A 13,339-nucleotide genomic window follows, 5' to 3' on the forward strand; every position below is an offset into this window, starting at 1 on the left:
ACACACACACACACACACACACACACACACACACACACACACACACACACAAATAGTGGGATGAGATGAGAGTGGGAGTGGGGTCTTTTAGGTCCAAAGTCAGAAACTAAAACAGACAGAGGTTCCAAATCAAAGAAGACAAAGCCCTGAACTGATGTGGAGAAAGGGTCAGCTGAGGCCAAAAAGCTAGACTGAGGTCAGAGCCTTCACCTATATGAAGTTAAATGATTCTGACACCTTTGAATGCTTACCTTACAAAAGTTGGGCTAGGTTTTATTTAACCTACAAAGGACCTTTTAGGACCAGTATTTAAAAGCCAATGTGGTTCATACAGCATTGACAGTGGCCAACATTTGGTGTTCTGGGTGACTTTTTATCTTGATAACTTCAAATCAGTGCCAGTTTCTATACTAAGCCTCCCATTAACATAATAATAATAATAATAATAATAATAATGCTTTACATTAATAAAGAGATGTGAGCCTTTAATAGTACAAAACTCTTTCACTTCTTTTACTTACTGTGCCTCACAACAAATTTATGATGTAGAAGGTGGAAGATGTTTTCTTCAACCAGGTAAAACATGTAAATGGAGTCGCATAATGTTGATGTGACTTAGCTAACATCTCGGAGTAAATTTTTTTATTAAGCTGATCTAGGACTAGAACCCATGATTCAATCCCTTTCTCCAAGATTTTGCACTTTATTCCACTAGTTTTATAATCTTTGAGATAATTCCAGGGCTTCTAAAGTTGTCTGGCTCATAGAAGACACTGACCAAAGATCAGAGGTTCTGTATAGTTTATTTCCCAAGTGCACACTTTCAGGTAATGCAGCTGAATGTGTGTATTTTATCTATTTCAAATTAACCCCAGCTTTTTTTCCCCCCCCCTTACCTCTCTAAGGAAATCTGAAACTCCTCCATTCCATCACTGGCTACTATGACATTACTTAGTGTCAGATGCAGATATAAATGCTTTATCAGCAGCATTTACTCTTTCCCCCCACACCATGCTGCCTCCATGTGGAGAAAATCAAAGGCTGTTGCTGATTTATTTGAATGATATGAAATTACAGAATATCTGCTATGTAGTGGATGGCGTCCCTATGTGTTAGGTTGGATGTATTCTGAGAGCTAGGAAGCATGCTGGCTTTGGATACCCTTTTGTAGGTTGTATTAGATCCTGAGGGGCATCCTGTTTTCTAGGCAATGGTTACCAACTCCAGCAAAAGAATAAGAGAATGGACATCCTGCATCTGCATGCTGACTTTGCAGAACCACCAGAGGCCAGGGCAGTCATCTCCCGGCAGCAAGCCTGTATTTTTCAGCTGCCTCTACCCTACAGGCTCACTCAGTATTCCTCCAAGGCACATGCCCTTTTGTCCCAAGGTCCTGTGTCCCTGGACAAGCCTTAGACCTTAATCTCCTTTGTCCTCTGTGCCCCCTAACTTTGGGGTGAGATAGCATGTGTGGAACCCACCTTCTATTCTGTTTGGACCAGGAAGCCAGATGGGCCAAAGGCCTACTTTGGGAGGTTGTGTAGCTTGTGCACAGGGAGTGAGCAGAGATTGATGTCCAGCCCTTTGCTCAGTCAAGCTCTGCACCTGGGCTTCAAGCCACATTCATCTTCTGTTCCCAGCTTTAGGAGGGAAGTTTCCATCTCACAGAAGAAGCAACAGCTGCTTGGTAAGCTACGGGACTAGAAAGGTGCTCTTTCCAGTTCTCACCAAGGCACCTTCCTATGACCCTATTCTTGCCCTCTCACTGACCCCCTCTTCCCAGTACTATTCTCCCTACTGTGCTTCTCTTCCAATCAGGTAGCATGAATTTGAGGCAGCAGCCCTGAATTGGTGATGAAGCAGACATCACAATCAGGGTGCAAGTGTTCTCACTTTGCAGGCACCCACAAATTACATGATTGGTTTTCCTTGAATTCTCTCTCTTGATGTGAAGGACAGAATCTCCCTCCATCCCCACTCCTAAGGGGTATTCTCATATGAAGGTGTGGGTAAGATGGTTTTGTTGAGTCCTTTGTGACTCGAAAGGCTACCTCTCTCCTTTCTAGTCTTCTAAATCAGAACAGTTTGGTGGTAGTGGTGGCAGTGGGATCCTCAGAAAGCCCTCTGGGGAATGTGGTTGACCTGACAGCTGGTGGTCCCCTGAACTCGGAATGCAGGGTCCTTTGCACTTCCTTTGTTCTCTGGATTTAGTAGTTGATTCCCAGAAAATGGGACCCCACATGGAGACCCAAAGAGTCCCCAGGAAAATGTTTCAGAAGGGCTTTTAAGCAAAACCATTTGTGATCACATGTGTGGCTCAGACTTTGTTTCTAATTGTTCACTGCTTTCTTTGCTTCTCCATACAGTACCTCTGGGGTTTGCCGTATGGCAGTTTACCTAGGAAAACAGTTCCCAGGGCTGAAGAGGCATCGGCAGCAAACTTTGGTGTGTTGTACGACTTCAATGTAAGTGTCTCCACACAACTGTATTGGTGGGAGGATGGATTTCTACATTTCTACTTAGTTTATTTTACTCTGAAACCCACGGCCTCCTCTCCTGGGTCAGGCTGAATGTCTTAATAAAGATGTCCCTGCTCCCTTTAAAAAGAAAGAAGGAAGGAAGGAAGGAAGGAAGGAAGGAAAGAAAGGAAGGAAGGAAAGGAAGGAAGGAAGGAAGGAAGGAAGGAAGGAAGGAAGGAAGGAAGGAAGGAAGGAAGAATAAAGAAAGAAAAGAAAGAAAAGAAAGAAAGAAAGAGAAAGAAAGAAAGAGAAAGAAAGGAAGGAAGGAAGGAAAGAAAAGGAAAGAAAGAAAGGAAGGAAGGAAGGAAGGAAGGAAAGAAAAGTCTCTTTATATAAATGTGACTATGATTTAGGACAATGGTAATATATATGGGAATATAGACTACTGAATAAAGGTGAGCTCAGAGTTCAAAGACTTGAAGCAAATATTCTTATCGCTGGCTTTGGAAAAGAATAAAGGAAGAGTTTGTAAATGTGCTTTTTGGAAAATCTTGTTGGATTCCTAGGGAATTAAAACTTTTACGCTTCCTATTAACCTCTTCCTATACAAGCCTCCTATTTAGTATAACTCATTAGTTAATACTAAATAAAGCTAAATATTGAAAACTAAGAAATACTAAATTCTAACTTCTAAATAATACTAAAATTAGTATTATTCCATTGTAGTATTCAAATGAGCATTACTCTTTGAGCTCCCCTCTGTAGAGATTATTACTATGGAAAGGAGTTCTGTGGAAGAACTGGGTACTTTCCCATTTTCCTGGGGACTCTTTGGGTCTCCATGTGGGCTCCCATTTTCTGGGAATTGACTACTAAATCCAGAGGTAAGAACAAAGGGAGTGCAAAGGACCCTGCATTCCGAGTTCATTCTGTGGGAGAACTCCTTTCCATAGAAAAACCATTTTGGACTATATGTATGAGTCAAGTCTTTGACAACAATGTAATTCCACATATTCTTTTTTTAGCAGTGACTAGATTAGAAATGTTTGGAAGCATATGGGTGGGAAAGTACCCAGGTAGAAATTGAGGAATTGATAATTCGAGTAATTTTTGGAGGCTAGACAATGAGAATAAAATTTTATACAGATTGCAGGATGAAGGAGGGAAAAAACAGACTTCCTGTTTATAGTGTTAATATGTATATCTTACAAACATTTTGATTTCTACTTTTAGCCTCCTTAAATTGTGAGTTTCCCAAAGAATGAATCAGGTCTGCTACATCTTTTCAGCCCGTAACCTAGTCCTCATCCAGTAGAGGCTAAATGAATCTCGTTGACTGACAATCCTGAGTGAGGGGGATGATTTGTAGAGCCTTGAAGTAAGAACCACAGGACCAGTTTATGTGAGGAGTACCAGAACGTGCAAACCTTAAGAAAGCTTTCCCATCTCTGAGTGAACAAAGCAAGCTATCAAATTAGCATAAGACACAATGACAGCGACAAATATGTGGCATTTGTAATCTTCAGTCACCCCTGTCAGTTGGACTTTCCATTTCAATTCAGCATTTTTAAAACTGAATTATAAACATACATAGGTTTTACAAAGATGGATGTGACATGATTCTTGACCTCAGGGTACTCGTGATATTAGAAGGAAGACACGTAGGCAACCAGTATACAAGATGCTGTGCATAAAGTTAGCAAAATTTTAAAAAAGGAAAAAAGATTCTGGGGAACCCTGAGTAAGTGGTTCTTATTTATTCTTAGGTGGGTCTGGGTTTTACAGAAGAGATGGCCCCTGAGTTGGATTTTACCTCTTCCCTTTTATTTCTCTTTTCTATCACTCCTAATTTCTTCCATCTCTTCCTCCTCCCCTCTCTTTATTCCTCCCTTTATCTCTTTCACTTTCAAATTGCAAACAATACATTACTATGTCACCTTACCACTGTTTTCATTTCTCATTCTCTTCCTCCAATTAGCAAAATGACAAACTTCTGATCTGCTTAATAAGAACAGGGACTGCGATCACTGACTTTTTCTGCTTTTTAAGGCATACCAGAGAAAGGAAGGACTAAAAATATGAACAAAAGGTCTTTTCATTTTTACATATAGATTTCTGAAGTTTAAATACTTCTGAATTTCCCAATGAACTGAAATGGAAAATTGTGGGCAAAAAAGTCCATTTGGGGTTTGAAAGCTAGTGACTCAGTTGAGGAAGACAAACAGAAAAGTTGCTGTTAAGAGAGTTACTAATGAATGGACAAGAGGGTCTGAGAGGCAAATTCAGAGGAAAGTAGAGGGAAAGAGTTTGGATGATGAGTGTGCTCCCCAAGATTGTATCACTGCCCTTGACAGCTCTCTCATGTCCAGTTTGGTGAAATACGGTTTATAGGTCAGGAGAGGATACAGAAACCAGAGTGTTCTATGATATTTATTTCTAGGCCTGCCTGAAAACAATCCTAAGGCAATGAGATAATTTTTAAAGGTCAAGAAAATAACAGAAAGCCATTACACTGATTTTATTCACATACAGGCTTACTGCATGCTAGTATCAGTCATTAAGTTGGCATGCATCATTGCTGGGGTTAGTAGTGATTTTAATAGCTCTATTTCTTCAATATCTGCATCATGCAGTGAACTGTGATTGGTAAGTAAGGTCCCTTACTTCACAACCCTCTTCATGGTGGGTATTTATATCTGAGACTAAGCTCAAGAGTGTTCTTATATGTGAAATGGAGAAAATAACAGTATCCACCACAAAGAGCATTAAGTGAGATAATGCATGAAGCAGCAGATAGCTCAGAGTATGTGGCACACAGTACAGGCTGAGTATTCCTTATCCAAAATGCTTGAGACCAGAAGTGTCTTATATTTCAATTTTTTTCAGATTTTGGAATATTTCCATATACATAATGAGATACCTTGAAAATGATACTCAAGTCTAAACACAACATTCATTTAGTTTCATATACACCATGTACACATAGCCTGAAAGTAATTTTATCGAATATTTTAAGTAGCTTTGTTCATGAAACCAAGATTTGATGGTGTTTTAACTGTGACTTGTCACATGCGGTCAGGTGTGGAATTTTTCACTTGTGGCATCATGTCGGTTCTCAAAACATTTCAGATTTTGGAGCATTTAAGAGGTCAGATTTTTTTAATTAGGAATGCTTAATCTCTAAATATTTCTTATTAAAAGAACCATAACTTGACCAAAGGCAAACAGTTATTAGAAGACCGATTCGGGATTCAGGGCTGGTTGTATTACATGAGGCCATATATGTGGATAGTGACAAGCTAGTAAAAGGACTTTTATTATAACAAAGTATAATTATGTAAGCAAATAAAAGTACCCTGACCTTAATGAGGAGTTATTGAAAGATTCAGGGAAAGGAAGCAATAGGATTATATAGTTGTTATCAAATTGTTCACTGAATAACATTATTATTTAAAAGAAAATATTACTGTTTTAAGGATTTTTATATGATATACACATTTTTATGACTTTTGAAGTTTGAAAGATTTTTCTTTTTTGGGGGGCAATGATTATATTCTAAATTTGGCAGGGAAAGATAGGTTGATTCATGTTAAGGAACACTTTGCTTTTACATTTTTGTAATAAGAAGGAATTCAGCCCATCCTACAATAAGCTAATAATTGAGCACATTCTCTATACTAGGGTCAAAATAATTTCACAAGTACATCAATAAGAGAGAGGGCAGGACCTTTAATTATAAAACTGAAGATAGCAACAAGAAAAAAATGTACAAAACTTAATTTAAAATATATGAGATTTGGTTTCACAGTAAGAATCCAAAAGAATAAAACCAAGTAGTCACTAGTAATAAGACAGTATAGATTCAAATGAGATGCTGTCTTGGTCAGGATGTGGTGTCCTCTATGGCAGAGGGGAAGAGGCTGCCAGAGCACAGATTGTCTTGAGTATCCTGCATAGATGGGAGAGATCAGATGCCACAGATAGCTGTGGGCTGTCCCTTTAAGAACTCCCATGGAATGGGCAGAGACGTCCTCCTTAGCACATTAGAACTGGACAATAAGAAAAGAATACAAGGAAGGAAAAATAAAATCTAGTCAAGCTCAAGAACCTGTGTATGTTACATCAGGTTAACCAGACCTTTCTCAGAAGAGAGAATCTAAATTTCCAGTTATATTGCTTTTATTTATGTTATCATTTTTGTTAATAATATCAAAATTAATGTAGACAAAGTACTTATATGGGCAGGCACTGTGCTTAGTGCTATGATATTTCTATTTATTTATGAATATTATACTCATATATTTATAGTTATTTATACTACTTGTTTCAGTATGTGTCAAGAAAATGGAAGGCACAGATATCTCAACAGAGATAATTTAATATAAAAAATTAGTTAAACAGATATTGGGGGACTAAAAAGGAAAAAGGGACATTGAGGTAACATGGAAACAGTAACAGGTAACACAGAACAGTTTTTACCCCTACTACTGGGAGAACAAAAGAAGAAGTGGAGTTATTAGAATCTAGGAGCTTGGAGGAAGGGCCCTGCATGGCCCCAGGGAGTGTGTGAGACTGGTTTTGGGTGTGCTCGAACAGGCTGGAAATGGAACCAAATACTGTTACTAGAGTGAAGAGGCATTGCTGGAGCCATGCATTCAGGAAAGAGCAAATCCCTTCTCCTGACTACTGTGTCTAAGTACCTCCTATTGGAAAAATCTGCAAGGAATCCGGTCTCAAAGGATAAAAGTAACTCTCCAAGTCCTGTCTCCAGCATCACAAAGCAGCGTATACAAGGATGGGTCTGAAGCTGAAACAGTTACTAACTGGCACATTGTTCTATTTATATTATAACCTATTGCTCATCCTAGTCTAGTAAGGTAGACATGACCATTCCTAATTTATGCCATTATTTAAGCTAGAGCCGTTATCTAGGCTATCATTATCCAGGTAGAGCTTGGGGTATGTGTGACCTCAATATGAAAACATTTGGATCCACTCTCTTGGATCCAAAGAGGTAGCATCTGGAGGCTGTCACTCAAAGGAGAGCTGAATAGCACACCCAGCTACAGGATCAGTTGACCTTGAACAGACTATATAGAGCTAAGTTATTCCATATAGAGGCAGGTGAACAGAAGCAGAAATAGATTAAAGGTCTGCATTTACAGAATAATGTCAGATAAACACAAGCACGATCTCCTATGGTACAGGAGCCTGTTGGATGGGAAGGATCAGAAAATCTTTGGGGTAAGGTGTGAGGAACTACCAATCTGTAGAGCTTCATCTGGGAAACTTGGAACCTCCTCTCCATACCCATGAAAGCTCAGTGTTCTGTGACTTAGAAGCATGTGTTACAACTCATCCAAATTCTCTTCAGTTATTAGTAGACAAATGCCATACAAAACGTGCACCATCAGCTAGTCTTACGGCTTTTCAAAGTCAGAATTTACCATTTTGAAACACCGTATTTTTTTTTTATCTTCTTATTGAGTATGTAATGATGCATCTTGCTGATTGTGTAGGAAATCTGTTTATTAAAACCGCAAGAAACAGGGAGGTTATTATGTATGCTATGAATCAAATAAGCAGAAATTGTATCGTGTAAATTAATAGAAGTAGAAGAATGAGTTTAAGTCAGTAGGAAGAGGATGTCTTTGTTGGCAAGATACTTGGAGGCACAAGGGTGATATAGAAATGATAAAGAGGAAGAGGCTGTATGGTTTTGATATTCTTGTGAGAAGAACGAAGGAGGAACTAAAGTGGAATTTGGAAGGAGCTTCAGCTGATATCAGACAGTGAGATCATATGGGTAAAGATTTAAGTTGTGAGTAAAGGGAAATGCATTCTGCTTTTCACCTTGAGAGTGCCTGCCTTGTACATTGCTGATGGATAAATGGTATGTCTACTTCACCTCCCTTGTTCTGCTAATCATTATAGATGTGGGAGATTGAAGATATCCTACAAGGGGCAGGAGAGGAGACTTAACATCTATTATGTCTTAAGTAGGTGCATACATTAAATTGTATCCTCATAACAACCCTCTAAGATGGAATATATCATCCCAGATTATTTCTTCTGCCCTGACTGCCTCACATCCCATCTTGGAGGTCTGCCCTTAAAGGAGACAGGTTAGTGACATTTTGAATGTTAATAAGAATGAGTTCAGTTCCCTAATCAACATTGACAACTCTTTTAAATAATAATCTTCCAAAGTAAGGGTGTCTCCTCTGAAACATATCTCAGTTCTCTTAAATTCCTTTATCTCTTTTTGCACTGGACACATGTAGAGGAGATATTTTGTGATTCGCATATGGAATAGCACATCTTTTGTTTTAGAAATATTTCAGGAGTTCAAATGCATCTTTATTTGAAGGGATGAATCATTTTAGGTTTCCTGAGGCGTAGACATCAAGACAATGTTATATGCAAGAGATATTGGCGGAGGGAAGCATGTGAAGGATAAAGGAGAGAGGGAGCCAGAGTAGGTGGGAAGAGCCTTTAGATGGTAATGCTGACCCTATGCCTGTGAAAGGAGAGAGAGAAGGAAGGATTTAGGAAGAGTCTCAGACTGCAGTACAGTTCTGAAAGAGTCTTGGCTAGGCTAATGGTGAGTCTCTAAACAAAGTATGCCCATTAGAGAAATTCCATATTGGTTAGCAATAACCCAGCTCCAGTATTTCCCATCATGCTCGGTCATTATCTAGGTAGAGGTAAGGGTGTGTGTGACCTCAATATGAAAACTGTTTGGTCCACTCTGGGGGATCCAAGGAGGTGGCATCTGGAGGCTGTCTCTCAAAGGAGAGCTGAGCAGCACACCCAGCTGCTACCTTGAAAATGTGACTGGGCTCCTCCACTTTAGATCATAGCTGTTCATACTGCTGTTGTTGCTGTTACTTAGTTTCAACAGGTTTCAAATGCAGCCAGAATGACCTGTTTACCACAACCATTGTCTGGGCCTACCTCAGTGCTAGGGCAGCAGAGATTGAACTCCTAGATCATGAATAATTCTTTGGTGGGATGACCCCAAGCAAGACTGCTAAGCCTCTTGTGGACAAATTCAGATGTATAAATTTTCAAATCCACCTAGAGATACATCTCTTTCCTTAGGAGCAGAGATCATAACATTGGAGAGGGTGAGGACCCTCTCATCTGTGGATGTAGTGAGATTCCTTCAGCGGCGTTGCTGAGCAGGGCGGGGTGCTGCTCAGGCATGTGATGCTGGGACTGGCAGTATGTAAGGGCTCTCTATCCCTTATTTACTTCACTTCCTCAGTGTCCAGTGCAGGTCTCTTTGGTTCAACAGGCTCATTAAGTTTGATTAAAAGAAGAGACATTTCATATTCTATTCTAGGTCCTAGATCGTTCCTTTTGCTTTGTAAACTTGTTAATACTCCTGGGTGACTTTATGACACAGCTCTAGCTGGTGACGAGATTGATTCCTGGGTCTGCTTTTAGGTTCCTTGATATTTTCAACTTGGGGACTGATTTCTTTAGGTCCTAGCGATGCTTTGTTCGTTTGTTTGTTTTGTTTTGTTTTGCTTAGCAACAAATTTTAGTTGTCATCACCTCTCTCAGGCTACACTTGGCCAAACCAAAGGTGAGCTTTTCTTCTGCAAATATTCGGGATTCATATGATCCTAATGCTATACTTACAATATGAAAACAGCATTCCTTCTTTGGATGTGACCACAGAAATAAGCCTTCTTTTCATTAACATAGTAAACATTTGTTGAGCATTTGCCAGGTGCCAGGCATTAAGCAAAGGTGAGCAAAACCCAAGGTCTCCGTGCTTGGGAACATAAAGTTCAGGGGAGTAGTCAAATAATCACAAAAATAAATTCAATTGTATTTGTGCCAAATGCTATGAAGGAAAGCTATATAGTGTTATGAGAACTTACAGAAGGCAACCTGATGTAGTTTAGGAGCTAAAGGAAGGAGGCAGATAAAAGAAAATGTTTTTTTCTGAGAAAGTAATGCTCAAATTGGGCTCTAAGGAGTCAGGACAACCTCTGAATTTGAAAGAAGGGAGAGGCATTCTCAGCAGTAGGAACATCAAGTACAGAGATCCTGTGATGACAAGAGGTGGCCTTATTTGGGGGACAGTAAAACTCAGAATGTGAGTAGAGCTGAGTAGAGCTCAGAATGTGAAGGGACATCAGAACTCAAGGCATTGGAGAGACAGAAGGGAACCAAAGCACGTGGGATCCTCTAAAATCTAGACTGCGCTAATTATTTTTTTTTCTCAGAGCAATTAAAAGTAATTTAAGTGGGGGTAGGTGGGTAGTGACATATCAGACTTGGATTTTGAGGTAATCAACAGATTGTAGAAGGGCAAGATGAATGTGAGGAGATCAAGGAAGAGTCTTTCGATATGACTAGGTTAGAAACTAAGGTTGGAAGAGCTAAATTTACCTGGAAGAAGTTTTCTATATCTAAATATTGGCTGCCGAGCTGATAGATTAAAGGATGAGTCATTGAATTAGGTTTGAATTTGACAATGCATTAAATTATAGTCAATAATTTAAACACATAGCACCAAATCATAAATCTAATACATCTACTGTGACAAGTAGAGATTGTAAATCTATTCATTTTTTCCAAGTAGTTGCAATATATTCTTTACATTTTAAATTATTTTATTTGTTCAAAAACTCCTTTTTAAATATATGATACTAAGGTATCTCTCGGTATAGGCTGTGTCCAGATGACCATACACGTCTTGTTTCATGTATGAATTCATAAAGCTTCGCTCTGAGTAGTTTAAAGAACCAGGGGCAAATTTATAACTCCAGAAGTCAACCGGCCAACAAAACCCTCTAATATGCTTTTAATCTCCTCCTTGCAAAATGAAAGAAGACAACTTTTTTTTCTTTGTGGAAAGAAATTATACATAAAACTCATTTTATAGCACTGAGATTATCTCATTTTGTAAGAGTTTTATGCAATTAGACAGTAGGAAAAATTAAAGAGTTTTTCTAGCTTCAATGTCTCTCAGATACTTCTTTGGTGTTTTGATTCATTAAATCCAAATGTAAGATTATTATTGTCATGTTACTGTCTTGGATGATTTACTCTATTTTATTGAAACGGGTAGCAGAGAGCAGAAGAATAAAAAAAGTTGGTGTACATGACAATTTAAAGGAGCTTATTCTAAATGAGGATTCCTAATGATTACCAGAAGCAATTTTTATTTTGTTCATTCAATCACTCCACAAATATAAATTGAATGTCAGATGTTGGGAATACAAAGACAACTAACATATATTCCCTGCCCACAGGGGCATTATGATCTAATTGGATATGCAAACAAATACTTGCCATGCAAAATGACAATCTGAGGCTGGTGGACATATGTCTTAGGCACTTGGGAACATAATGGAATAAGGGTTGAGTGTTGGGGTTTACTGGAGTTCAGATACTAGACTCTTGAGAGAGCCCAGTAAAGAGAACCTCTATTTCCCATGTGAATTCTGAATAATTTGTTTAAAAAGAAGAGGCAGATGGGCAAAAATATTTCCACATTCATTATTAATATAAATCGAATTGGAGGAACAATCCGGAATTCTTAGCCAAATGGTCTTGCTGATTTGGAACCCCAAATTAGCCAGTTTACCTCGAGGGCAACTTATCTCCTAGAGGAAGAAAGATATGTTTGGGCTGGGCCTGCCCAGTTAATTCGTTCCCAGTTTATCAAGAGAAATCACTGCACCTCTCCTGGGGTGGAGTGAGTCTAGGGACAGAGAAAGGCTGAGGCGTATTGCACTGAGTGAAGCTCCGTGCCTCTGAAGGAAATGCTGAGAGAAAGGAAGGGGCATTCATTACCCCTATCACAACTGGCTGTGGTCGAGAGCTCAACAAAGGCTTTACAGGTATCTTAAACCAGTTTTAAAGAAAGGGCGGGAATAGAGCAGGCTCTAGAATGGGGCAGGCAATTGGGAAACGAATTCCAAGCAGAGAGATCAGCATGCACAAAGGCATGGAGGCATGAGATGGTGCTATGCTCTCAACACCCAAGAGTGATTCAGCAAAGTTCATATTTAGGGAGAGAGGAGAGTGGCAAGAAGTGAGCCTGTCATACTAAAAAAAATAAATTCAAAAAAGGGCCTAACCAGGGAGAACAATTTCATTATGCTCAAGTCAGACTTTATCCTACAGGCAGTGGAGCGCACCTGAGATAGGGGGAAGGAGCAGGTTTGGGAAACTTTCTTGAATGCGCTATGTTCAGGCTTCCTGTGAGACATGCAAGTGGAGTGAGATGTGTAATGGCGTTGGACATAGGGTCTAGAATTTCCACTGTTAGTATCAGGCATGGGCCATGGCCCAAAAGGCAAATGGAACTACTTTCTTTAGAAGCCAGAAGAGTTAAAAATGCAGTGTAGCATAATGACAAAAACTAGACATGAGATTCCAACAAACCTGGGTTTGAATCCTGCCACATGTGACCTGTGAAATATTAGACAATCATCCTGAAACTTGTAGTTGCCATGTATAAAATACCATTTATACAAGCCTAGCTACCAGGCTTATATAAAAAATACATGAGATTATGTGTGTAAAGTATTAGCACATCTCAGCTGGGCGCGGTGGCTCACGCCTGTAATCCCAGCACTTTGGGAGGCCAAGGCAGGCAGATTACAAGGTCAGGAGTTCTAGACCATCCTGGCTAACATGGTGAAACCCCGTCCTACTAAAAATACAAAAAATTAGCCAGACATGGTGGTGGGTGCCTGTAGTCCCAGCTACTTGGGAGGCTGAGGCAGGAGAATGGCGTGAACCCAGGCGGCGGAGCTTGCAGTGAGCCGAGATCATGCCACTGCACTCCAGCCTGCGTGACAGAGTGAGACTCTGTCTCAAAAAAAAAAAAAAAAAAAAAAAAAAAGAAG

The 13,339-nt window shown here is 39.5% G+C and overlaps 1 protein-coding gene across 1 annotated transcript in view; it reads left to right on the plus strand.

The window, feature by feature from the left end:
- The window catches only part of TMC1 (transmembrane channel like 1), a 183,527-nt gene that overhangs the window by 96,475 nt on the left and 73,713 nt on the right, over positions 1-13,339 (plus strand). The window contains exon 9 of the mRNA XM_025358883.1: positions 2,367-2,465. Coding sequence (XP_025214668.1) covers positions 2,367-2,465 — 99 coding nt within the window. The remainder of the gene's footprint in view (positions 1-2,366; positions 2,466-13,339) is intronic.

Source organism: Theropithecus gelada, chromosome 15 (assembly GCF_003255815.1).
Source record: "Theropithecus gelada isolate Dixy chromosome 15, Tgel_1.0, whole genome shotgun sequence".
NCBI lineage: Eukaryota > Metazoa > Chordata > Mammalia > Primates > Cercopithecidae > Theropithecus > Theropithecus gelada.